At 54.7% G+C, this 27498-nt stretch overlaps 1 protein-coding gene across 3 annotated transcripts; it reads right to left on the reverse strand.

Annotated features, from left to right (window-relative positions):
- Window positions 1-7642: 7642 nt before the first annotated feature.
- TMEM9 (transmembrane protein 9) lies at window positions 7643-25921 on the reverse strand. Of its 3 annotated transcripts, none has more exons than XM_060178518.1 (6): window positions 25787-25921; window positions 25242-25343; window positions 24074-24165; window positions 19121-19229; window positions 17076-17207; window positions 7643-8560 (listed from the first exon to the last, which is right to left on the reverse strand). In XM_060178518.1, exons 2-6 carry the CDS (start codon window positions 25305-25307, stop codon window positions 8408-8410), a joined length of 552 nt encoding a protein of 183 aa, XP_060034501.1. In that variant the 5' UTR covers window positions 25308-25343; window positions 25787-25921; the 3' UTR covers window positions 7643-8407. The 3 variants fall into 3 exon arrangements, with proteins under 3 accessions (XP_060034501.1, XP_007522135.2, XP_060034502.1); XM_007522073.3 differs by lacking the exon at window positions 25787-25921 and adding an exon at window positions 25597-25751; XM_060178519.1 differs by lacking the exons at window positions 17076-17207; window positions 25787-25921 and adding an exon at window positions 25597-25753.
- Window positions 25922-27498: the final 1577 nt, after the last annotated feature.

Genomic DNA, 27498 nt, shown 5'->3' on the forward strand with positions numbered 1-27498 from the left:
GCATCATTCAAATAGGTTCAGAGGCTCCAGTGGGCACCGCACTACCTGCCATCTCTCCCCCTGGATCCCACAGGGGACTGAGGATCCAGGGAAGTACCCTCCTGCTACCCACTACTGTACAGGGGCTCAGCCTCAGTCTCAGGGCCTAGCACTTGCCCAGCACATGTGCCAGACCCTGCTCTGAGGTGGTGGGAGTTTGGGTGTCAGCAGCACCCATACACTTCAAGGTCACAGAGCACCGAGAGGTTGGGCAGTTTGCCTGGATCCGGATCAGGGCAGCAGACAGCACTGCCCCTGAGAGGTAAACAGGGCTGATGCCACAAAGGGAGAGAGGTAAACAGAGAGGTAAACAGGGCTGATGCCACAAAGGGAGAGAGGTAAACAGAGAGGTAAATAGGGCTGATGCCACAAAGGGAGAGAAGTAGAATGACTGAGAGGACTGTGGAGGCCGCCTTGGTGTGCATGTTGGCTCTCAGACTGAGAGGAGTGGGTGGACGCCCATGCCTGGTCCAGAGTTGGTGCTGACCACTGCAGACCGTCCCCACCTTTAAGTGCTGCCTGCACAGAGGACACACTCAGGCTTGGTCTTCAGGGCTTGTCACTAAGGCTCCCAGTTCAATCCCTGGTTCCACCTCACCTGTACCAGAACAGTGCTCTGGCTAGTCTTTCTCTCTCCCTCTGTCTTGTGTGAAACTTTCTCTCCATCTCTTAGGTGCAAAAACGAAAACAAAATCAAATCTTTAGAGAAAAATAAACAGAGGGAGGGCAGCTATCCTGCAGCTGTGTGAGTTGTGTTTGCAGAAACCAGGCAGCTCTCCCAGGGGGGGGCTCTGACCCTGGGCCAGCCAGCCAGCCAGCCAGCCAGCCAGCCAGCCTCTGCCTGTTCTCCTTAGGGAGAAAAAAAAAGCCCTTTGGGTCACAGAACAGAAGTTGGGGGTTTCTTAAGCCATGCCATCAGCAGCGACTGTCACCCCCTAGAGGAGTGAGCCACCATCACCCAGCCTTTGCTGAGCTCTGGGTGCTAGATCACCCGGTCTTGGACATCCCTATGAGGAAGGTGCCCTCAGCTCCCCATACCTGCACCACATGCCTTGCTTCCCAAATTGGGTGGTCGCTGGTGGCTGGGTCTTTCCCACACTGGAGAGAGAGCCTGGGGCTCAAGTACCTTGCTGAATGGTTGCTGAGGGGAGTCTGGTCCCTTCTCAACGCCTCTCTGCATGGCACTTAAAGCCTGATTCTGCACCCTTCAGGAACATAGCATGAAGTCCCAGGGCTGACTGGAAGTCTAGAACATTCCAGCTGCTGCTGGAGACAGAAACTGGCCCCCAGCTCTGCTCCTGCCCCATTCCTACATGCAGGGAAGCAGGCTCACCTCCCAGAAATTGCTTTAGTCATGCTACTCTCCCAGATAATGCAGGACTCCCTAGTATCTGCTCTTCCTGCCTGCTGTGACCATCAGCTGCCCTCTGTCCCCAGCCCCTCCCTCACTGACCCCCAAATCAGCCTTCTGTTCCAGTCTGACCACCTTGCCTCTTCCAGCATCTGACCTCCTTCCCCCAAGCCCCTGTGTGCAGGAATGCACCCTGCCAGGGCATCATCTCATCCTTCCACCAGCCAAACCCTGCTTTTTGGTGCCGGGGTGCTCACCTGGGAAGGTGCCTGTCTTGCTGCATGACTGGCCCAGGCTTGAACCCTGGCACTACACAGGAGCGGCATGGTGCCAGTGGGAGCTCCAGGGTCGCCCTCTCCCTTCCTCTCCCTCTCTCTCTTCTCCCCCCACTCAGCTCAGGAACATTGAAATTGTTCATTTGTGAGGTCTAAGCTCAGTGAAACCAAACCAAACCACCCCCTCATCCCAGAAGCAATACAGGCTCTCCTGTCTGCATGCTTCTGGCTCTCTCCCCCTGCTCCTCTCTCTCTCTTCCTCCCCTGCATCCTCAAGCTTTTGTGTGCAGGTCCCTCCTTAGTCACCATCAGCATGGGGGAACTCTGTCCCCTTGTTCTGCCTTGCATACCCCCCAGGTCATGCCCCATAAGTGGCCTCCCAGTGGAGGGAGCTTCCTATGGTTCTCTGTGTGTGTCACTGAAGCAGAGCATGTTCTGAGATTCTGTAGGGGTCTCCAGATGCAGCACTAAGGGGAGGGGCAGAGTCTTTGCTCACACCCTCAGGAGCGAGGCTCCTTCTTCTGGGACACCTGCCACCTGCTAGCCATGGATTACACCCCCCCTGAGCTCCTGTCAAGGCAGCTAAACAGGCTGAGAGCTCCCACAAGCCTCAATGGAGGCAGCAGAAGCCCTGCTCTGTGCTCAGTCTGAATGCTTGCTCATGGCAATGCTGCAGGTGGATGCTGTTACCAGCCCTAAGGCAGGGGCTGGGACTGGGGCAGGAACTGGGGCAGGGACTGGGGCACAGACCTGGGCTGCAAATGGCTTGTGGCACTACTCAGTTCTGTGTGGCAGGGCTGGGGTCTGAGTGGGCAGCTGGCAGCCTCTGCCAGAGACTGTGCCCTCACCTCTGCCCTGCCCCTCTCTAGCCTCCCCCACCCCCACTTAGGCCTGGTTTTGCCCATTTCTCCTGCAGTCCAAGACAGCACCCCATCCCACCCCAGATTCCTACACCCTGGACTCTGGGTATCAGGCAGTGGGATCTCCGTTGGGTAAGTCCAGGGCAGTAGCCCAATTGTGGGCATGCCCTTGGAAGTACAGCTAATCTCACCTTCCAGGGGTGGATGCCACCCCGGCTGGCAGTTGGCGGGGCTCCACTTCCCTTCTCTTTGGTGGGGAGAATTGGGGCACCTAAGCCTTGAGTAAACAGTGTACCCTGGACACCCACCCTCAGCCGCCCCTGCACCGTTACCTCTGGAGGTGCCTCCTGTTCAGCCGGCTGTCAGTGGCCTGCGGGGCTCTGTGCTGCCCGCCTTCCCGCTGGCCGCGGCTGCCAGCTGCCTGCCACACTCCAGGAGCCAGGTATGCTCCTGCTTAAGCTTCCGAGGACACACCCAGAGGGGAGGGAGGAGGGCTTCTCTGATGGGGTGCTGGGGAGGCGAGGGGGCCATACCTGGCCTTCTGTGATTGGCTGCCCCCCAAGGGCAAGTGAAGGGGGTTCTCCCAGAATGGCTCCCCAGCTGAAGGCCAGGGAGGATGGCACCTGGGTGGGGAGCAAGGGGTATGGAACCCCTGAAGGGCAGGCAGGTGTGTGAGTGGGAAGGGCTGGGGCAGGGGCCTGGACCTGCTGGCCTGGCAGTCTCTCTCCCTGGGGGGGTCTTCTGGGCAGGGGAGGGTGCCCCTCTTCTGGAGTGGCTTTGAGGATGCTTGTGGAGATGTCTGGACACTTCTGGGGTGCAGTGGCTCTTGGAATGCATCAGTGTCAGAGCTGGAAGGGCCCTAGGAGGTCAGCAAGCCCCGCAGTGAGGACACTGCCTAGAGCAGAGACCCTGTGCACAGGCCTCGAGATGGAAGTGAGAGTCTACTCACCTTGGCCTCAGGACCTTCACCCCATTCTGAAATTCAGGGTTTCCTTGAAGGCAGAGCACAGAGGAGTCGGGGGGGGGGGTGGCTCAGCAGTGGGGTCTCCCAGACCTCTTTGTCACACAGACACATGTTAAGAATAATAGATGAGGGGGCTGGATGGTGGCACATCTAGTTGTGTCCACATGCTACCATGCACAAAGACTCAGGTTCAAACCCCAGGTCCCCACCTGCAGGGGAAGCTTCATAAGCAGCGAAACAGGGCTACAGATCTCTCTATCTCCCCCTTCCCTCTCAATTGCTCTGTCTCTATAAAAAATAAGTAAAATAAAATAGAAAGAAGAAAAGGCAGAATGGCAATGGCCACAGGGACAAGAGTGATGGCAGACTGAGCCCCTGCCATAATATTGATGGCAATAAAAACTAAAACAAACAAACCCACCCACCCCATTAGCCCCACAGGAAGTTCAGAGGAGAGCTCCAAGGGCTGGGTCACACTGCTGGAAGGGGCAGGATGTTTCCATTGAATCTGTAGAGTTTTCATTATGACAAGGGTGAGGGGCATGGTGGGGAGATGATCCCCTGTCCCAGGAATCACAGTACTGTTCCTAAGAACCTTCAGCCCCAGAACAGGGGATAACTCACCTGGTAAAGCACACGCCGCATGATGCACACAGGCCCTGGTTCTGAGCCCTGGCACCACATGGGAATGCCATAGGTGGCACAGGGGCAGTTCCATGGCTAGTAAAGCAGTGCTATGGTCTCTCTCACTTAAAAAACAACAAGGACAAATCACTCTGGAAGGTCTTGTGGTGGCACTGTGCCCTTGTGAGCCAGCGCTGTGTGCTGGGACTGCCCTGAGCCTGCCACCCACACAGACAGTCCTCACTCAGAGTGGGAGTGGGGGGTGTTGCAGTGGCAGGGGTGAGCGTGGGTCAGGGGTCACATTTGCCAGCTCAACCTTCATGCCCCAAGTGGAGGGCTAGCTTGGCTTTGGGGTGGGGGGGCTCACAGTGGTGGTACCCCAAGGGGCTCTCACCTGAGGCCAGAGGGTTCTCTCCCCTTCCAGGCTGGTGCTCCCCCACCTGAGCCTCCCTCACAGCAGCCACTCACTCAGCAGCCACAGGGTGTCCCTCCTCATTGCTCCAGAATCAGGCTCTGGCCCCTCCCTAGTCCCGAGGGCAGAGCAGTGACCCTGAAACAGGGGAGTAGGGTGTGTATGTGGGGGGAGTCGGGTGTGTATGTGGGGGAGTCTGCCCCAGCCAAGGCTCCTGCCCAGGATACAGTTCCTCACGGGCAGCTGGGAATCACTGTGTCCCTGACGCTCGAGGCCAGCGGCCCGCCCTGGGGAGTAGGGTGTGTAGGGCCCATCGGCACCCTCTGGGGCTCAAATTGCCCACAAGGGAGGCTGTGGTGTTGCGGGGTGGGAGTGGGGCAAGAGCTCAGTGACAGCTCAAGCTGCTGCTAGAGAGCTGGCGAGTTCTGACACAGAGAAGAGACACCATCAGATGCAAAAAAAAAAAAGTTCTCTGCTGATTCCTAGCAAGAATGGCACCGGCTCCATGAAAACAAGCACCAAGCACAATGAAGGCATGAGGCAGTGGTGGTCTTGTGACACTGGGGAAGCCCAGTGAGAGACGAGCCTGCAAGCTGAATGCCCCCCCCCCCCCCCCCCGCCACTGACTTGAACACGGTGGGCAGTGGTGCTGCCAAATCAGACAGGAAAGAAGCCAATTTCTGGACAAAAAATGAATTATTCTTAGACATGTAGGGCTTGGCAGGCTGTACCACCTTGGGGTGGGGGTCCTCAGCTCTGACTCACACAAAGTCTGGACCTCAGGGCTCAGGGCTGGGTCAGAAACAGATGTTCTAGAATTAGCACCAAAATCCTAGGAAAGAGAAGAGTTCCAGAAGAATATTGAGATGTTAAATTTTAAACTGAGGGTCGGGGAAGGTAGCATGAGGGTTGTGCAGACGACATTCATTCTTATGGCTCTGAAGTGCCAGATTCTATTCTCAGCACTACTATAAGCCCGAGCTGAACGGTGCTCTAGTAAATTGTCAAGTCAGTTGAGAATGGAAATTTGGGAAACAGATATTTAGGGAGGAGAGAAGGGATGGGGGAGAGAAGTAGGGTGGAGACTACAGAGGTAAAGTCCCAGAAGGCCGGGGGGTGTCATGGAGGAGGGAGGGCAACGGAGTGCATGTGGCCGAGCAGGCTGGGGAGGGAGAAAGCCAAGGCGGAAGAGACAATGGAAGTCTCCAGAAATAGGGGATTGACTGGGGACAGTTATTCTCAAAATCACAGCTCACAAGATTAGGGAAACCAGGAAAGGCGCCTTTGCAGGCGGGAGTAAAGGGCCTGGGAACTCCTTTGTGGTGTTTTCGTGACTTTGCATGGCGAGATTCTCTCAATGGAAAAGAAGTCCAGAGAAATAACTCACTTGGTCAGTGCACTGCTTTGCCCCCTGTGGGACCCAGGTTCAAACTCGGTCCCCACTGAAGGATGGGAAGGGGAAGAGGAAGAGGAAAAAGAAGAAAGAAGAAAAGGAAAAAAAAAAAAAAGACAGAAGTCCAATGGTGACTTGAGAGAATGAACCTTAAGGAAAAGATTTAAGTTAAAGGACTGGTGGCCGCCATGTTGGGGTGCGGAAGCCGGGTAGAAGCTATGCTTGATGGTCCCTGTGAGCTGGAAAAACTGCCCAGGGAGAAGGAGCAGGGCAATTGGGGAGTTTAGGGACATGGTTTTTTATGGGGTCTCTAACCTGGGTGTTCACTTTCAGCTGGATGGAGATAAGTAAACAGGAATGAGGAAAGGAGTTGGTCTGAGGGAGGAGTGGAGAGCAGGCTCGCCTCTCATTGGGGAAAGAAGTCAGAGGCTCTGGGTTGTGGGGCCCAGCCAGTTGCCAAGCCATGACAGGTGTTCTGACAAACAGGCAGAGGCACCCTGCCATGCTTGCTGCTCACGGGACACCTGTGAGGTGGCTGTCACTCCGAGGCCCCTGTGTGCATTTATTCCTACAGTGGGTTTGCTCATAAGGGGCTCAGCTGTCTCAAGTTAATAGCTGTTCACCTCAGACCAGACCCACTGAAGGGTTGCCTGCAGGACAAACACAAGATGCAGGGGCCCTGGTGCCCAAGGCTCTTTCCAGGTGGGATGACTTTTAGGAATATGAGCTGGCTATTTTAGACGCTAGTTTTTGGATGACTTTTTCTTGGTGACAAGTCATCTGCCTGCCTTTGGGAAGCCCTGATTTGGTCCTTAAACAAATGAAATCCCATCTTGAAAAATTTAAGGACCCACCGACGCTTCCAAATTAGCTGGCAGGTGCTGGGGTTAAGCACAGAGAAGAAGGTGAAGCCCTCTGCCAGTCCTGGGCCCCCTGCCCAGCTGAGTCCTGTCAGACCTGCTGTACTCACCAGCCCAGGTGCCGGCTCAGGCCCTCAGCTGTGTCTCCTGTCTGCTTCCAGCCAGTTCCAAAGTCTCTGCTCCCAGGATCGCACCCCGAGCCCCCCACCCACCCTACCACACACCCCCTTTAGTACCTCTGCTGGGCCCTGAACTTCAGCAGACCCCCACCTCTAGCTGTCTCCTTGGCCTTCAGCCCCCAGTGAGTCCAGAAGGGGGTTCCACTGTGGCTCTCAGTCCAGGTATTGCAGGAAGACCCTGAGGACAGAAACACCACTCAGACTCCACAGCTCTCGTCAGAAGCCTGGCTAGTCAGGTCCTGAGTGTCACCTTCTGGGATGAGGGGGGGTGACAATTCTAGGACCCTCTGGTCAGTCCCTCAGAGCTGCTTACACCGTTTTTCTGACAAACTTGGCCTTCTCAATGCCTGGTTTTCACATGGGGAAACATGGGTATTGTGGTGAGCACTGTTCAGTGTGTCTGTGAGGTTTGGGCACCATTCAGAGCTGGGGGCCTTGGACAAGGTGGAACAAGGCCTCAGGGTGACTCCCCAGGGTCGTTCAACCGGTGTCATAAGCATTAGCACAGCTCAGTCGGCCTGCCTCTCCCTAATCAGTAAAGGGGGGCCTTGTCTGGGGACCCCTGTGGCGCCCACCATAGCCACCAAGACTTCTCAGCCTCTGCCTGTCCTGGTCCCGTCTTTGACACTCACCCACCAGGGGGCGCACGGAACCCTCGCATCACCATGAAGTCTTGAACTCCAGACATTAAGAAAGAAGACAGTTTAATGATAACTTCCTTGATCTACAGACAAGGGAAGGTCAAACATTTCTCTCCATGCAGAGGGACACTGGAGCTCAGGGACGAGTGGTGATCAAGGACAGGAGCTATGGCACTGGCTGCCACTACTCCGCCGCTGAGCCGTGTGGTCCCACTGACTGCAGAAACTGCAGACATGGGTGCTGGGGGGTGTCACCCGAGGGCTAGGTGTGGGTGAGGGCTGGACAGCAAGGTGAGCATGGTGTATGGGTGTGAGTGGAGGGAGGGTGTGGGGGGGTAGGGACAGGTGTGCTGCTGCTCCCTGGAGGCCACAGCAGGGCTCCATGGCCCCACACCTCCCTCAGAGCTGCAGCCAGAAGGGCTGGGCTAGAAGATGGCAGAATTGCAGGGGGTGGGGAGACAGGTGCGGAGTAGTGCACCACTCTCCACCCGCACCCTGAGTTCCTGATGGCCTGCTGCTTCTGGCAGAGGCCAGGAACATGCCAGGGTTTGCAACTGGAGGGGAGTCAGGGAAGACTGAGCCCTATTCTGAAGCCCGCTACCCACAGCCCCAAAGACCCAAGTGGGCAAATGGGGGGGCCAGGAGCCCCCACCAGCCTTCTCAGTGCAGCCAGCTGAGCACAACAGTTCCAGACAGAGGCAGGTATGTGGAGAGGAGAGGTCGTGGCTTTGAGAAGAGAAAGGTGTGGGGTCGGGAGGAGCTGGGGCCCTGGCTCTGTTCAGCCTGGGAAGCTGGCACCGCTGGCCCGTCTAGCTGAGCATCTTGTGCCGATCGAAGACAGTCTTCCGCTGCTCCTGCACCTGCAGCTTCCAGCGCTGCTGCGCGCCCTCCACACGCTCCAGCACCGTGTTTGCACGGGGGCCCCCAAGGGAGGCTGCGGTGGCTGCCACAGAGCGGGCATCCTGCAGGGGAAGAGAGAGGGAGACAGGGTTTGGTGCTGGGAGCAAGGTTGCTTTCGGCTGTCACTGGGACTTCACTGCCTTGTATGGACATCTTCAGGTAGAGAGAGACAGAGAGACAAAGAGACAGACATCACAGCAACAAAGCCCTTGCTCCCACCCATATGGCAGGAGCTAGGCTCGAACCTGGCTTGCACACATGGTGAAGCAGGCACCCTCCCAGGCGAGCTACTGTGGGAATGTCAGAGGAGTCTGCAAGCCTGATGGAGAAAGGAGGACCTGGGTGGGAACCCCAAAGCCTGAACATCTCCACATTGGGAGGCTGGTCCTCCCCAAGGTGCACAGGGCCAGCAGGAGACCCCAGTGTTTGTAGAGTCTGTAGGATGGGATCACCTCCCCCCCCACAACTCTCTGGGGCTTACGAAAGGTGGCACTCCAGGGGAGCAGGAAATGGGGTCCTAGTTACTGGGTCACTGTGAGCACAAGCCAGACCACAGGCTGTACCCCACTGGCCTCTCTCTCTAAGATTTGCTATTAAATTCACGAGAGAGAAGCCTAAGCTGACCATCAGTCCTGCACATGCAGACCTTGGGCCTCAGGTGAAGAGGCCCTGCTCTCTACCAGCTGCTCCCAGGACTATTTCTAACCTCAAAGTACAACAGAGGCGCAGGGCCTCAGGCTCTCACTGCAGAGGACCTGGTGACATTTGCTGCTGAGGACACGTGTCTGTGTGGCCCATGACAAGTCCCCTGCCCGCCATGGTCCAGAGAAAGCAGCACATCCACCCCCATCTCCGTGGGGTGACCCCCCACAGGTGCCTGCACAGAAGGATGCCCCAGGGTCTGCTCTGAGGGGCTAGAACACCCTCTGTAAAGAGGGGATGGAGACTGGCAGGGATGGGGATTTGGGGCTCCACCTCAGCACCCCCACTTTGGCTCCTGCTCACAACCCCTCCCCCTATGTCTCCTTTGCTCTCAAATAGCTTCTGTTGTCAAAGTCAGCACCCCCATCCACCCCCCTAATTACCACCTCTCTACCTCTGAGCCCTGGAGCTGAGTATTTCCTGCAGGACCCCAGCCTGATCTCTGGGGGAAACCGGAGCCCAGGGCCAGGCCTGCTCCCCGCGGGGATTTCCTCCCCAGCCCCGGCTGCCTCTCATCTCTTTCCACCTGTCTCTTAAGGGATTAGTGCGCCTCTCTGAGCCCAGAGCCGCCCAGTAAATGCGACTTTGCTTCCAACGCCCCGAGCTGGCACTGCTTCTGTCGCCAGGCAGCTGCCAGGCGGGGCAGGGGCGGGGTGGGGAGGCAGAGAGGTGTCTGGCTGGAGGTGAGGTGGGAGGTAGCTCCCGGCCATCATGGCTCCGAGCACTGCCCGGCTGAGTCACGGTGGACACTGTCTAACAGGAGCCCCTGTCTGGGTTCCGGGTGGCTTCCTGCACCAGGGGCAGAGGGGGCATGGCTATACCTAAGTGGCAGTTCTGGGGATGTCTGGACTTCTTGCTTCTCCCCTTTGGGCTCTCAGGGGCCACCTCAGCCTCTGTGCAGTCTGTACCAGCAACTTCACTTCTCTGAGCTACAATTTAATAAAGTCATCCTCCCAGGCTGGGTGATGGCACCGTGGTCCCTGTGACCTGGTAGGTGCTTGTAGAGACAGCCAATGCATCCCCATGGGCTCTGATGTGCTGTGTGCTTTAAATGTTGACCATGACATCAACCTGACTTTCTTTTTTTTATTATTAGTGATTTAATTTTGATATACAAAATTAGAAGATAACAGGTATAATTCCACACCTTTCCCACCACCAAAGTTCTGTGTCCCCACTCCTTTCACTGGAAACTGTAATGATTCTTCCAAGATCATAGCTATGTATTGACTATTTTATATATATACATATATATTTGTCCATTTTTCCTATGGTCCTGCCTTTTCTTCCTTTCTAACTCATACCTACTACTTCTGTGTCCTCCCCCCCCCCCCCTTCTTTTCCCTCTTCTCTCTCCAGGTCCTGATGGCATTAGAGTTTAGAGTCATCTTCCCCTATCATTTCCCCCTCCGGGAATATGGACCAAAATTATTATTTATTTATAAATGTTATATTTTTTAATTTTGCTTTTCCCCCCTTTTGTTGCCCTTGTTTTATTGTTGTTGTAGTTATTATTGTTGTTGTTATTGATATCATCGTTGTTGGATAGGACAGAGAGAAATGGAGAGAGGAAGGGAAGACAGTGAGGGCGAGAGAAAGACCTGCAGACCTGCTTCACCGGTGGCTCGAGCCGGGATACTTAACGCTGGTCCTTGCACTTGGCACCACGTGCACTTAACCTGCTGTGCTACTGCCTGACCCCCGACTGGACCAAAATTATTTATCGGGTACAGAAAGTGAGAGTTCTGGCTTCTGTAATTGCTTCTCTGCTTTAACCTGACTTTCTGACCTAACAGGGGTGTACCTGGTTTGAAAACCTCCGGTTTATGACAGGAGATAGGTATGACAAGGTCAAAGGGCACCAGGGACATGCCAGTCACCAGTTAGAGCTCCAGAAATGTTTTCTCCCTCAGCAGTCAGAATGGACAGAGACCAAGTTGGCCTTGACATTCCCTCTCTCTCCCTTCTCCCCCCACCCCTTTGCACTGTTCAGCACTGGCTTGAGATAGTGCTGGGAAATGAACCTGTGACTCAGAGCCTCAGGCATGCACATTTTTGTACAGCCACAGCACTGTGCTATCTCCTCAGCCTCTGGCCTTGACTTTCATTCTATCAGAACATGACCAAGGCAGGTGCCTTGTCCCTGGCCACCGCCCCAGCACCACAGGAGATGGAGAGCCGTTTCCAGATGAGGCAGACATACCCAGGGGCAGGCTGGGTGGCGAGCAGCAAGCACTCAGCACTGGAGCCATCATTCATGTTGGGCCCCAGCTCCAAGGAGCTCTGTGTGTGGGGAGGAAGGTTGGCACCTGCTGCAGGAAGACCCACTTTTGAACAAAGTGGGCACAGGGGCCCAGGACTAGGCCCCTAGGGTAGGGTGACATGGAGACCCGCCTGGGAATTTCTGGGGCTGCTAGGACCCACCATCCTGGGCTGGGGGCTGTGGGCTCGTTCCCTCCAGTGTGACCCCCAGAGCTGCTACCTCAGCCTTGCCTCTCCGGCAAGGAGCTGGCGGTGCCAGGAGCACGGCTTTAAGGGAACACGAGAAATTTACCACAGCATCTCGGCAGCATGTGCTTCCCTTCATTTATAAAATCTTAACAAATAGCTTCTAAATGGGGGGAAGCTGCCACCAAGAGGCTCCGTGTTCCTGCCGCTAATAGTCTGATTAAAAGGAATTAAGCTCTGCATCTGCTTCGGGGATGGCCTGGATTCAGGGGGCCCCCTCCCCCCGAGGCTGCAGACTTCATTCTCTGAGCCTCCTTCCATGGAAGCTGGGCTCTGGGCAGTACGGGCAGGCAGAGCCCAATGGGACTAGAGCAGCAGGTGATGCCAAGTGCCCCTCTGTGCCAGGCACCTGCTGGCAACTCTCATGAATTATCCCAGATGAGGAAACAGCCACCGCAGGAGAGCCCACGTGCTCTTCAGGGGTTAAGCTGGGACTGGAATCTAGGGTTGCTACCTCCTGCCAGGAGTAGGGCAAAACCTGTGGAAGAACCAGGCCTGGGAAGCCAGAGGCCTGGAGGCCATAAGGACAAGCCTGAGCTCACAGATATGTCCAAGGCAGCCCTCTTCTGAGTGGGCACTGGACTGGGGACTAATTACTGACCTGGCCACTCAGCTATGGGTGGCCCAGAGAGGTGACCACAGATTCTTCCTGCTGGAGACAAACCCCTCAGCCTCTCTGTGGCAAGGCTCCCTGACCCTGCACGCAGCCACTGGTCACCTTTCTCGAATGGCGTGGACTCCCACCACAGACCAAGTGCCTGAGGCCCAGCGTCTGACCATGTGGACCTCACCATCCATGCTGCCTTGCTATGGGCCAAGCCTGTGCCACCCCAGCCTCCCCAAGTAACCACAAATACTTAAGTGCTGAGTCCCAACTGACATCCTCAGGACTTTCAACGCCTTGCAGGGAGTGCCGGCAGGGCCTCAAGCATGTGTGGTACCTTTGTGCTGCCTCCCTGGTCTGCTTCTTATCCTGTACTTTCAGACAGAAGGGTACAAACCAAACAAAACTCTGCTTCACCATCCATGGAGTTCCCTGGAGCTATCCATGGTATTCCCAGGTGGTGCCGGGAATCGAACCCAGGCCCTCATGCATGGTAAAGTGCACACTTTACCCACTGAGCCATCTATCAGGCTCCCTATAATATCTCATCCTTATGGGAGAACAAACACTCAAGACCCCAACTGTGCTGCCAGTAGGGACCCTTAAGCGGGCTGCTGATTTTCTAAACCAGAGAAGGGAGTCGTAGAGCTGGGCACTGAACCACGGCTCCTAGCAGTGTTATGTATTCTAGAAATATCTAGAGCTAGACTGGCACTCGCTCTACTCTGGCTCCAGATATGTCTAAGCTCTTTATGTTTCTCCACCAGACCCAGTCCCCAAAGTCCCCACCCAGCACAGTGCTGCTCAGTACTTCAGGGAGGGAGCCCCTCTCAGTACCCCAAGTCCTCCCTCCCTCTCCCAGTCATAATCATGATTCTTGATTCCCTGCACCTCTACCCCTAGAGGTCTAGGACTGGGCCCCCATACAGGCAGGCTAAGCACTTTGAGGACCCTGCAGTGCTTGGGGGCCTGTGTAGCGGGGAGCAGGGCAATGCACAGCTCACAGAAGCCGGTACCTCTCTCTCTTCAAAGAGGGCCATTCCCGTACATCTGAAACAGCTCTGTTTGCCGTTTCAGCCCCAGCAAACATGCTCGCTTCCTCCTTTCAAAGGGTGTCTGAGCCCCAGGATTAGGCCTAAAGCTGCTGGAATCCCAGGGGAGGCAGCGCCCGGCAATCAGGCCCGAGGGCTGCCAGTCCTTTCAAAGGGAACAGCCGCTTTCATCGCCCTCCCGGGCCAGGAGCCCCTTCCTCTTCTAGTTCTCGAACCCCAGGACAGGACAGCACTGGGACACAGCCTGGGGTGCAGAACCAGGGGTGCCCAATCCTGTGGAGGGCTACACCTCTAGATTCTACCTATCTGGGGGTGGCCATCTGCTGTGGTTGGGGTATGGGAGCTGCAGAGCTTAGAGAGTCCTTGAGTTCACTCGGCTGCACAGGCTGGGGCCTTTCAAAGAACTGGCAGCACCCTGCCTCTCCCTGGAGTGAGAGAAAGGCCCCTCAGCCCACCACAGAGACCCTGCTTCCTACTCCCAAGCCTGTGCTCTCCAGGCCAGGAGCAGGGAGGGCTGGGGAGCTGGGAGGGCTGGGTCTCCAGATGGACCAGAGCTTCGGGCCCTAATAAGCCCCACTGCTTACTCCACCCTTCATAGAGGAGAAGCCACTCCCGTCATCCTCTGGGCTGCTCTCTGCTAGGAAGGCTACCTTCCCAGACTAGCACAGAGAGAGCTCACTGTCCCACCCTTGGTCTCGCAAAGAGCCAGCCCCTCCAAAAAAAAAACACTCAGTTTTCTTAGTCTGTGCCGCTGCTTCACCAGACTTGGACCCTGCTATCCACTCTCCCCCTGGGGGTGTCCCCCAGCACAGTGCCCCCTGCAGGATCACTGAGAAGTGTGGGAGGAGGAAGATGGAAGGGGACAGAGCCTCTGAAGCCCAAGAAGGGGCATGCAAGGGACAGGATAGTGTTCAGAGTCACACCAAGAGGGGGTGGAGAGACCTTGCCAAGCAGTGGGGAGAGGACAGGCCTAAGGGCATTCTCCAGGTGGCACCTCAGGGCACCGGGGACTGACACTGCTTTTTATTACTTTCTAGAACTCCCCCAACCCCCAGGGCAGGAGTATCTATAGCAAGGGGCATGGGCTGGCCAGCCTACAGCACCCCCACTACACCTCCCTAGCACCTAGGATCTGTGCTGGACAGCGCCCCTCACTAGAACATCCTTCCCTCTTGACACCCACCTGCACCCAAGAGCTCCCCACTCCCCAGTCAGCTCTGCTCTCAGGAGCAGCCAAGCAGTCTACCCACTCACACAGGGGCTGCTGGGACTGCAGACTCAAAGCGGAAGTGCCCCGGGCGACCTGGGGGGCAGGGGCCTGGGCTCAGACCCAAGGCAGCCAGAGCCCTCCCCTCTGAGACGCCACAAGGCTGTGCCCGAGAGCCACACATTCCAGCAGAGTCACCATGTAATCAGGGGTGTCTCTCAGCCACTCCCGGCCAGGGCTGCAATTACCTCCTTCCCTTAATCGCCAGTGGCCCTGCCCACCCTGCGGAGCTGCTATTATGGCACCTTAATCACCAGGTGGGCCGAGAGCCTCTTGAGTGCAGACCACCCAACTATAGGCCCGCAGGCACCATGGCCCAGTTCCCCAATGTGAGGCCCACCCTCTGCCCCACCTCAGCCAAACCCAAGTCAGCAGGAGGCTGGGGGCAGGTGGGGTGGGGGGTTTCTACAGCTCTGGGGCTGCATTCCCTAGTGTGTCCTTATTATTATTATCTTTTTAAATGACATAGATAGAGGCCAGAGCACTGATTCTAGTGGTGCTGGAAATTGAACCTGGGACCTCAGAGCCACAGGTATGAGAGACTTGTACAGAACCATCAAGCTGCCTCCATACACCCTCCTCTTGGTGGGGAGCCTGCCCGGTCCCTCCCTCAGTCCTATTCTGATCTGTGACTGCCAGCTGGTGGCTTAGCTTGGCCTGTGTGATAACCTTGAGTGACCCTTCCCCCACCACCAGTCTGCCGAGGTGTCCAATCTCCCGCCCTCACCCTCAAGCCTGGGCCCTCCTGCCAGCTGCCTCTCGGGGGAGGCATGTCTGCAGGACGCTCTCATGCACCCACCTGAGCTTGGTTTCTTTTCCTGTTAAGCTAAACAGCTCCCACCAACCTCAACCACTTCTCCCAGGATCCTCCTCCCTCATACTATCAGGGTTCCAGTTGTGGCTATGGGTCTGGAGGGGACCCAGAGGTGTGGGATGCTCCAGCTCTCCCTGGGGGGGCCTCTCTGGGATACCCCCACTTTAGAAAGGGTGGGGTACAGAGAGGGAGAGACCCACTGCTAAGAATGCCAGGCCTGGGTCCTGGCACCCCCACACCAACATGGGGTATACAGGTACCTGAATCAGTGGCCCCCTATCATCTGACCTAACAGGGACACCTTAGCATAGCATTGAGGCCTCTCATGATCTGAACTAAATGTAAAGGCCAGTTCCATTTGCCATTCTTTCCAATGGGTAGCAATCCAATATGGACACATTTATGCTAAGACATTGGCAACCACCTTCCCAATTAGTAAGCCTGCCAGCCTCCTTGACAGACAGGCTGTCCTGTGTCAGCGTGTGGCTGAGATGGAGGCAGGACTTGCTGCACACGGATACCAGCTTCACAAAGAATGAGGACAGGAGGTTCCAGCATCAGACCAAGGGCACTTGTGGCTTAAACATCTAGCCTGCACTGTTCTCCTTGGACTTCAGTGTATCTGCCATGACAACACCCCCCCCCCGCCACACACACACACACACACACACACACACCCTAACAGAACCTCTGCTTCCTTTAGCCATTAGCCATCTCTCTCTCCCTCCCTCCCTCCCTCTCCCTCTCCCTCTCCCTCTCTCTCTTTAACACAGTTCCCAAGTAAACTTTCTTTTTATACGTTAGTCTTTGCCTCTTATTTCCGCCATCATCTTAGTAACTTCTGCTGAGTCAGGTCCTCTCTGTCACCTCCCAGCTATCTCCCCCTTTGACTCTTGATTCCTCAAGACCCTCGGCTGTGCAGTGCTCCCCTCTCCTGGCCCACCGCCAACCTGCCACCCACATCAGGGCAGCCAGGGGTCCCTCGGGGCCACACAAGCTACACAGGCTCTGCTCTGTTCATGTCCCCTTGGCATGAACAAGCTGCATGGCACAAATATGTTGTCCCCAGCATGCACAGGCACCACTTGAAGTCAGCCTCTGAGAAGACACAGAGTGCCAGCTAGGATGGGAGGTGTTGTCTGAAGAACCCTGAAACACTAAAGAACTACGCACACCGCTGCTCACTGAGACACCACTTACAGTGGCCAAGATTTAGGGATAACACAAGTGGAAGAGGAAGGAATGTCTATATACATGGCGGGCACAACTCAGCTCTAAGAAACGGTGGGCTTTTTGTCACAACACGGATAGAACCGGAAGTTATGCTAAACGAACAAACGCAGGAGAAAGACAAACACTGGGCTCGCTCACTCATGCCTGGGATGGAGGAGACAACGTGGACAGACAAGACATGGAAAGCACGTTAAATGCTTGGCACTGTCTGCGTCTGGGGGTGCGGAGGGAGAGCAGGGGAAAGGGGCAGGGCTACCTCCTGTTCCTTCTGGCTGAGGATGGTTCTGGAATCTGGGTGTTGTGTAGCATACAGAGCAGAAGTGGGGCAGGGCCTGGGGCCACCGTTGCCCACCGCTGTCTCACAGCCCCATCTGTGGGCCCCCAGAGCCCTCGTTACCTCATTCTCTTCCTCATTGTGCAGTTGCTCAGTGTAGGCATCTGGCTTCCGGATCAGCGGGTCCACCAGCATGAGGAAGGCCATGTAGAGCAGGAGCGCCCCGACCACGGACAGGTAGATGACAATGATGACCTGGGGGACAGCCACCCACCTGAGAGCCAGTGCCTGGCACTGCCCTTCCCATTCTTACCCCTCCAGTGACTGCTGGGGGGGGGGGAGGAGAGTGACAGAGGGCAAGGAAGACTGTAGGGCAGAGCATAGCTCTACAGATGGGTTCACTAGCTGCCCCCTAAACTGAGACACTCCCATGAGAACTATCAGCTCTCTGACAGGCCACATGGTAATGATAAAGGGAAGAATCTGGAGCCTGAAGCCCTGGCTGCTTCCAGGTGTGGGGCAGAGGACACAGGGCCTAACTGGCACAGCTGAGTCTGCAGTAAAGGGAGAGAGTGAGGGGACACTAGGGGAGGCATGAAAGCTGGGGATGGGGCAGGAAGTAGCAGTCTCGAGGGTGTAACTTCCCACTCACAGTACCGCCTGGCAGGATGGTGGCTGGGGTCACATGTTCCCCGTCCCTGAGCCCAGCAGGGAGCTAGTATCCAGAGACAGTGACAGCACAGAGAGCCCAGAGCAGGAGGGATTCTCTGACAGGAGAGATGGGTCAAGTGGTTCTCAATGTGGGTGCTTGGGCACCTTAAGTGGGACACTCCAAGACACTTAGTCCCTTAGTGTGAGGTCACTAGTTCACCTCACAAGGTCCCCAGAATGGAGTCAGCAGTTTACCTCAGTGACTGAAGCTGCAGAAGCACCCTCACCCGGTTCTGAACACCCCTGAGGGTCAGCAGCCACCAGGTGAGAACCTCCAGGCCAAGTCACTCACTGGATCCCATGAAAGTGGTGGCTTCTGCCCAGACTGCCGACTCCCTATGTCTGCGCTGGCCAATGCTCCCTCTTGCCCCTCAGGCTAGGAGAGGGACGGGGAAGGGAGGGAGCTCAGCACTACTGAGTCAGGGGCTCAGTTCAGTCAATAGCCAAATACAATGTGTCAACTTCCTCCCTGACTGGGCACTGGCACACAAGCCTCTAAGTCAGAGCTCTGGAGCGCACCCCAGGAATGGAGGATGCATGAGGGTGACTCAGTAGTGTCACTGAGCCCCAGCCTCCTCCCCTGATGCTGTATCTGCACTCTTTGGGGGACCCGCAGAAATAAACTGCTGGCTCAGAAGTGGGCCTGGTAGATCAGGAAGCTCAGCCCAATTTTGGGCAGTTAAGAGCCCGGACCAGGAGACCCAGGGTCTCTTCAGATCAGTCCTGCTGGGGGTTGATGAGTAGACAAGACCACAGTCCTTACTCCTTATATTGGGTGTCATATCCATTACATCCCTGAATTCACACAGTGATCTACTGGGACAGACAGGGTCAAGGAAGGACAGAAGGCAGCAGCCTGGTGCCTCTCCAGCCAAGTCCCACTTTCCCACACACCTGGCCTGAGCACAGTTCTCCAAAACTTTCCAGAGAAGCCTGATGCCACTCTGGAAGCTCCACTACTGTCAGGTCTGGGAGGGCAGGCCTACCACTACTCCCAGCATCCTTTTCTTTCTTCTCCTTCTCTCTTCTTTAAAGATGTATTACTTATGTATTAATGAGAGAAAAGTCAAGAGAGAACAAAATGGTAACAGAGAGTGCCAGACCGTCACTCTGGGATAGGGCACAACAGGGACTGAACTCAGGACTTCAAGCTTGCAAGTCTAGCACCCTACCCACTGCGCCACCTCCCAGTTGTTCTCCAAGGTGCTCAGAATGTAGCAGGCATCCAAAATCTGTTTACTGGATGGACAGAATAAGAGAGAGAGGAAGGGAAGGGCCAGGAAATGCAGGAGGAATGAGGACATCTCATGACCCTCCCCCAGCTCTCAGAGGCCAGTGTGAGAGGAGCCAAGGGACAGCTCCAAGGTGGGGGAGGAAGTTGCCCTTGAATCCCAGAGGTCAGTCCTGCAGGCTACTTGGAATATTCCAGAATAAAGCAGGCAGCAGAGGCCCATTACCTTGATGGTGGTGGTGCTGCGCTCCTCATACTTGCACTCACACAGCAGGCAGTAGGCCTCCACGTCGTGGCCAGGCACTGGCATGGGCTCCACCACGTGCAGACAGTTGCTGCCACAGACAGACAGACAGACCGACAGAGTCATGAGGGCAGGGCCATGGGAAGTAGGCAGTCAGGGGAGTAGAGGAGAGGAGCTACACAGAAAGGGTTTTTTTGGGGTGGCAGATTTTTTAGGGGGCTCATAAGATGCTAGGCTGGCAGGTCTCTTTGCCCAAGCTACAGCCCACCAGCCCTTGCCCCCTGACCACCAGAAGCAGTGCCAAACCTGTGTTTATAGTGCTGCCAAAGGTCCCCCAAATTTTGCCCTCAGCATGGAGGGTCCCCAACTCTGTAGCCCTGTAAGTGGCCTGGTGGCAGAGAACACCCCTACCACCCACCAAGATAGAGCCAGAACCATCTGGGACCTGCCTATTTCCCTCACCTGTGGAGCCACCAGCCTGCCACGCCACCCCTACTCATGCCTCTGTTCTGTCCTGGGTGGACTTCAGAGACACCCTGTGAGTGTGGTGTTGGGCCCAGTAGGGCTCAGTGGGGAAGAGAACTCCCAGAAACCACTTGTTCTGGGTACAAGCCCACATGAGCCCTGAACACCTAAAAGGAGCCCACTAAGTGGGCTCAAGAAGCCAGATCCTGGGCGTTTACTGAACGCAGAGCTGAGGCCTAGTGCGTGCTCAGTACCGCTGAGCGGTCTTCCCTGCCTGCTCTTTCTTAAAGCTTATTTTATTTTATAGATTTACTTATTTATTAACATGAGACAGTGATCACATACATCGAGGAATCGTGTTCTTCAGTGACACCTGTCAATAGACAGGGTGACTTGGTGGCTTGTGCCCAGTGGAACGGCCACTTCATGAGCAGGAGAGCTGCCCCAGCTTGGGCCTCAGGCACGGGGCCAGCCAAGATGGCTCCAAGGCTACAGGCTGCTGTGCTTAAAAACTCAGATGGGGCCCAGGTGGTGGGGCGCCTGGTTGAGCACACACGTTACAGGGCACAAGTACTGGGGTTAGAGGCCCCTGCTCCCTGCAGAGGGAAGCTTCATGAATGGTGAAGCAAGTCTGCAGGTGTCTCTCTCTCTCCCCCCTCCCTATCTTTCCCCTCCCCTCTCAATTTCTCTGTCCTATCAAAGTTAAATAAAAAAAAAAAAAAAAAGAAAAAAGTAGCCGCAGGGAGCAATGGATTCAGTGTCCACAGCAAGTGCCAGTGATAAGCCTGATGGCAATTTAAAAAGTGAGAGAGAGAGGGAGTTGGGCGGTAGCACAGTGGGTTAAGCGCACATGGCGCAAAGCACAAGGACCAGTGTAAGGATCCCGGTTCGAGCCCCCGGCTTCCCACCTGCAGGGAGTCACTTCACAAGTGGTGAAGTAGGTCTGCAGATGTCTATCTTTCTCTCTCCCTGTCTTCCCCTCCTCTCTCCATTTCTCTCTGTCCTATCCAACAAGGACAACAATCAATAACAACAATAACTACAACAATAAAACAAGGGCTACAAAAGGGAATAAATAAATATTTAAAAGAGAGAGAGAGAGAGAGAACCAGAGCATCACACTAGGGATTGAATCCAGGGCTCATGCTTTTGTTTGTGTTTTATTTTTTTGACACCTGCAGACCTGCTTCACCACTTGTGAAGTGACTCCCCTGCAGATGGGGAGCCGGAGGATTAAACTGAGATCCTTATGTCAGTCCTTGTGCTTTGCATCAAGTGCTCGTAACCGCTGCACTATCGCCTGACTCCCAGGGCTCATGCTTTTAAATCTAAAGCTCTAATCACTGCCCCACCTCCCAGGCTGCTTCCTGGCTGTTTAATTCTTTTTAATTTTTTGGTGGGGTCGGGTGGATGGGGGCTTGTAGTTGATATACTCTGTGCCTGCAGGTGCTTCTCTAACCTCTCTGGGACAGTCTCCTCATTTATCATCGTAGTCTGAAGCTGATCCTCTTGGGTAACCACCAAATCACAGTGGCAAGGGAGGGGCTTTGGCCCCTCCCTTTCAACCCAAATAACTGACTCTATTTTACACACTGTTCCCAAAAGATGTTTTGTTGCTAGAAAGCTACTTTTTTTTTCAGGTATGTTGGGCTATACTCGTGTGATTTCACCGCTCTGGGCCAACTTTTCCAGAAGGTGTGTGGGGGTAGGGGGACAACAGAGCACTGGGACATCCCCCAATACCATGGAACTCCCATGAGATATAGGGGGGGCTTACACCAGTGTCCTACACACGGCCAGGTAGGCACCCTCCCAGGTTCTTTTTTAAAAATATTTACGTATTTATTCATTCCCTTTTGTTGCCTTTTAGTTATTGTTGTTGTTGTTACTGATGTCACTGTTGTTGGATAGGACACAGAAATGGAGAGAGGAGGGGAAGACAGAGAGGGGGAAAGACAGACACCTGCAGACCTGCTTCACCGCCTATGAAGCGACTCCCCTGCAGGTAGGGAGCTGGGGGCTCGAACCCTGATCCATATGCCGGTCCTGAGCTTTGTGCCACCTGTGCTTAACCGGCTGTGCTACCGCCCGACTCCCTCTGGCTCTGTTCTTAAACATGTTCAGAACTGGCAGAACGAGTCAAGCTCAGAAAGGTCTTTCCTGCTCTGGGAGTGTCGCTAAGACCTGGCTCCCTGCTGGCTCTGGGTAGCTCTGTGGTTAGGCTTTCTACCCTCTTCCCAGCTCCCAACACTAGGTGGCAGAATACTGCCCACACAGGAACACCGCAGGCTTGGCCTTGAAATGCAGGACTGTGGAGCTTTCTGGCTTCACCCTGCACAATCCAGGGGAAGGGACTGATGCTGCTGGCAGTGACCAGTGCGACACCAGAGTGGGGAGGTGGCCAAGACCTGAAGACATAGCTGGCCCCACCAGCCCTAGAACTTAGCAGCTAAGATGGCATGTGAGTGTGCTGACCCATCACTAGTAGGGTGCAGGCAGCAGATGCCAACTCCAATCTAAGATCAAGGGTTCTAGAATCCCGGAGGCTTACCTAGCAACTTCCATCCCCACCCACCACCTGCTTTCTTTTTCCTTCCTTCCTCCCTTCCTTCCTTCCTTCCTTCCTTCCTTCCTAATATTTTATGTACTGGATAGAGACAGAGAAAAAAAATCGAGAGGGAAGGGGAAAACAGAGACAGAGAGACCTGTAGCCCTGCTTCACCACTTGTGAAGTCTCCCCCTGCAGGGGGCTAGAACCCTGGGTCCTTGTGTATGGTAACATGTACACTCAACCAGGTGCATACCATCCAGCCTCTTTCTTTCAAGATGGAGACAGAAAAGGAAGACAAGAGTGAGCGAGAGAACAGCACTGAAGCTCCCTTCAGTGCGGTGGGGGTTGGGCTTGAACCTGCATCATGCACAAAGCAGAGCCATGCACTGTCCAAGTGAGCTATTTCACCAGCCCGCAGAGGTTCTTGATTTAAAGCTGATCTCTGTGCAGCCTCGTGATTCTGATTTTTAAGGAGATAAACAATGGCACAAGGGTCCGGACAGTGCCATTCTCTATGGACAAGCCCAGCCAGAGAGAATGCCACAAGAATCCTCCAGTGGCCACATAAAGGGTGCAGGACATGGCCTCATTACCTGGTGGGGGGCTCAGAGAGCCTGTCAGCTCTTACTGATGCATCAGAAGGGGAACCACAGCTACAGGAGGGTCACAAGGGATTGTCCCGTGACTTTGCAGCTCAGCGGGAACATTGGCAGAGGCAAAGTCCAGCTAGGGAGAAGCCTCGGCTCCCTGAGGTGAGGCCTCTACAAGGCCTGGTAATAAATGCCGGTGACAACATCAGCCAGTGTGTCACACCTTCCCTGGGTGGTGGTGCACTCAGTTGAGTGCACACATTACCACGCACAACGTCCCTGGTTTGAGACCCCACTCTCCACCTGCAGGGGGAAAGCATCATGAGCAGTGAAGCGAGTCTGCAGGTTGTCTCTCTTTCTTTCTCCCTATTTCCCTCTGTCCTATCAAAGAAAAAGAAAAAGCAAGCACAGGCCACCAGGAGCTGTGGATCTGTTATGTGCACACCAAGCTCCAGAAAAAACACTAGTGGCAATAAAAAAGTACTCAAAATGCTACCAACATTTTGCAGGTGAGTTAAACTAAAGCACGCTGGAGACTGGGTCACACCATCAGCAAGTGGCAAAGCTCGGTCTGAAGCCGAGGTCTATGCATCAAACCAGACCTGTTTCTGGAAAAATTAACCATCCACTCAAGACTATTTCCAAGCTGGAAATGAAGCTGGGTTTGGAATCCCTAAATGGTGCTTTAATGGTCAATATCATAATCACCTAAGAACATTAAGAAAAGGTCACCCACCCTTGGTCCCAAAGATCACTGATTAAAAGCAGGGGGTGGGTGGAGAGAAGGGAGTACCAGGGATCTTTATTTCTTCAAAGCCCACCTGATATGCCCAATACACAAGGTAACACTGACTCAAGCCCAGGCTGTATCAAGCCTGCAGTGGTGCGTGTCAGCCGCGTGTCTCCAGGTCCCCAAGTCTAGCTCGAGCTCCTTAGACCAGTCCTTCAAGAACAATGCAGATAAACTTTACTTCCCTGATCCTGTCTCTGAATGAAAAACTTTAAAATTTTTTTCTCTTTTTTTTCAAGTAAGGCATCCAGAAATGAGTTCAAGACTCTGGGAGTGTAAACAGTCAGCTTTCTAAAATGAGATTACTTCTTCCTTTCTGGCTGTTCTTAGAGGAGCACAGACTATAAAATATGTGAACAGAAGACCTCATAGTATGTGGCCACCATTTTGGACACATCCACAAATGTCCAAACAAAACAACAGGAGTCCCTCTGTTGAAATCAGACACGAGGATCCTGTTTCTAATGGGCTGTGGACAGTGGAAAGAAAGCGCCTTTGTAAGCTTCTCCACAGACAAGCTCATCCCTGCCACAGCTTACCAGTCCTTCTGTGACACATTCCGGTTGTAGATGTGCCCACTGATATTTCTATATGGTGGGCAGATGCATTTGCAGCGGATATCTTCCGAACTCTGGAAGACAGAACACAAACCCTCAGTTCAGTGGGGCACCCAGGCCCCCTAACTGTCAGTTTCCTATGAGGTGATCACAGGAAATGTTCTAGGCTATTCTCTGTCCCCACATTCAGAAAGGGAGAAGGCTGCTACAGGGGCCAGGGGTAGGGGGTAGTGGTAGAGCGTGTGCTGTGCATGTAAGAAGCCCAGGGCTTGATCCCTGGCACAAAGAATAGAAAAATAAGGGTGACATATCACAGTGTCCTTCAATAAGAACTGTGCAAGAGGCAGTGAGACTCAAGGAAAGTTGCCTAAGGCCGACATCCCGGAGGCAGGGTGCTGCGGGGGCCAAGTGGTACTGGATGGGTGGCAAGTTAAGTGAAAATTTTCCATCCTGGACCCTTGTTGTGTGCTGTTGTCCTGCAATCCTGGTGGCCAGCCTCTTCCCCTAGTCCTTCACCAACCTCCCAGGTTAGTACTAGGGCACAGGAGGTTGGGGGAAGTAAAAGGACCAGAAGAGGGAAAGGAAGAGGAGGGCTCTCCCATGCAGTTGCTCAGACCCTCCCAGTTGCTTGTGGGTGGAGGACTGGCTGGTATATGTGGGAATTCCTGGAGGGAGTGGAAGCAAATCCTCAGACTCCAGCTGACTTTAAAGCAGGTTGGTTTTCAATACCTTAGACTCCAAACCCCACTCCATGTCACATGCCCGTGGAGAGTGAAGGCATGGAAGGAGCCCCAGGACGACTTCAGATGGCCACACTGCAAACAGAACCTTCCATCTTTATGGGAAAACACACACACACACACACACACACACACACACACACACACACACACACACACACACCAGCCCTCCTCTGCTCACAGCTGGATTTCCCCTCCCAGAAACAAAGGAAGCAGTCTCAGATCACTCACTGCTCCCAACTCCCTGGCTGCAATGCCACCTCGGGGGTGTCTTATCCAGTATTCAGACTTCTGGAGTTCTGCGGCCTGAAGCCTGAGGGCACACCCCCAAAGCCAGGTCCAGGGGTGAGAGCTGGCAGGGGTGGAGCAGTGACCTCTGGGGCGGCTCCGGGGGGCTCCCTGCCCCTCACCTTATTGGCCTGAGCTGGGGGCACGAGCAAATAGCTGACCAGGGCCACCAGAGACAGAAGCTTCATGCTGACCAGACCTGGGAGGGCGGCAAGACCCGACACCTGGAAAAGAGATGGGCATCAAGGAGAGGTGGCCACACCTTCCGCCCCACCAGGCCGGCAGGGGAATGGGCAGGGGCCTGCAAAAACCGCCAGTCAGACGCTGCATCTCCCTCTCCCCGGGTCTCCGCCTCGCCCTGGCTCACCTCCTTCGGACTTGGCCGCCCCAAGGCCCGTGGATGCGCACCCCCGCCCTCGCCACCACCACAGCCCCCCTCCCGCCCCTGCCCAGCCCCGAGCTTTGACCGCGTCCCACCTCCCTCCGCCATGGACCCGCAGCTCCTCCCCGCTCCAGCCAGAAGGAAACTTTGCGTGCAGACTCGGGGCGCATTTATCCGAGGCTGGAGCCTGTGCACACGCTGCGCAAGGGCCTTGGGCAGAGATGGGACCCCCAGGACCCCGTCCCCGCGCCCCCGTGCCCCTCCCCCAACGCCCCATCCGCGAACCTGCGAGCCCCGCAGCTGCCGACGCGTCCCCAGATGGTGCCGCCCCTCCCAGCATCTATTGGCTATCAGGGCCGTCTCTCAGCACAATTTATGCTGTCGCCAAGGCAACAAGGCCCGCCTTCACCTGGGTTGGGAGATTCCTGAGCAAGGGAGGAGGAGGCATTTCTCAAACCCAGTCAAAGAAGAAAGGGAGCGTCGACCCTTAGAAATTAGAAAGAGGGAAGGTTCTTGGGGTTTGGGTGGCCCGCGGAACTCCTACTGGGGTGCTTAACCCCTCCTCTTACTATAAAGCTTTCGGGGCGGGGGGGGGGGTGGAAGAAGGGTTAAGCTTGCACCATCTGGCTATTACACAGAGAAAGGACTTAATTAAAAAAATATTTTCAAAAACGTTTTATTTATTTATTGAATAAATACAGAGAAATTGAGATGGAAGGGGAAGATAGAGAGGAAGAAAGAAAGAGAGACATCTGCAGACCTACTTCACTGCTTGTGAAGCTTCCCCCCTGCAGGTGGGGACCACGGTTTGAAATCAGGCCCTTGAGCAAGGTTAGCATGTGTGATCAACCCAGTGCATCACTGCCCAGTCCCCAGAAAGTATTTTATAAACATTGTGACTGGACTGGTGCAGTGAATAAAGTGCTGGACACTTAGTCATAAGATCCTGTATCTGCCAGAATTCTGTTCTGGTTCTCTCTCATAAACAAACAAATCTTTAGAAAACTAACAATTTGTAGTCACTAAAGCAATAGTGTTAAGAGCAAATTAAGAGACTTTGCTCTTCTCAATGTAATCTGAAAATGTTATTTAGATACCCAAAACTTTTCATCCGGTATGTTACCTGCCAACACACACATGCACACACACACACACACACACACACACACACACACACACACACACACTTCCAAACCAGGGATGCTGTGCGCTGGTGGCTGACCTATTGAAAGAGTGTACATCTCCCAGAGGACTGGTTCTGGGCCTGGGAGATTGGACCAAGGTGGGCATGGCCAGCCCAGACCAGCCTGTTGAAGGACAGATGGGAACTTCCTGCTACCTGTTATGGCAAGAGAAACATCTGAAACCAGAGTTATTAGCCCTACAGTGAGGACACCTGGACTCTGGTCCTGCTCTGCCATCAAGAGCTGTGCTAACATGGAGAAGATGCCTGCCCTCTCTGGGCCTCAGTTTTCTTCTATAGAAAGCAAGTTGGTTAAATACTAAGAGCCTTTGTAGCTCTAATATTTCTGGACTCCTGGGAAGCAGAATTGGGGAGTTTGGCGGGGGAGTGGCTTAATGCCTTTCACACTGAGGTTGGCAACTGGAACCAGCCTGTGGGTGGGGTGCCCTCTTCTTAGGAGATAGTTGAGTGTCTGCCTCTCACTTCAGTTGTGTTTCTCTTTCCATCCTCACCAGCTGGCAGAGTGCCCCACTCTGAGTGAGTGTCTGGGAAATTGTAAACAAAACTGAGTAGAAGAAAATTAGACTTAGTGGGAGACACTAGAGGGTGACAGTGGGCTCTTGGGCCTCAGCGCTTCCAGTGACTAGGGTGCCTGCCAGCCTGGCCTTCCCTGCCCAGCCGTGAGTACTGGAGGGGGTGGGCTGATCCATTAGGGACCTTCACCTTCCACTTCCGTAAAGGGCAACAATGCTACTGTGATTGTGTTGGGGGAAGCTAGGCTGGTGGAGCGCAGGACTCACAGGCTGAGGCTCCT

This window comes from Erinaceus europaeus, chromosome 19 (assembly GCF_950295315.1).
Source record: "Erinaceus europaeus chromosome 19, mEriEur2.1, whole genome shotgun sequence".
In the NCBI taxonomy this organism is placed as follows: Eukaryota; Metazoa; Chordata; class Mammalia; order Eulipotyphla; family Erinaceidae; genus Erinaceus; species Erinaceus europaeus.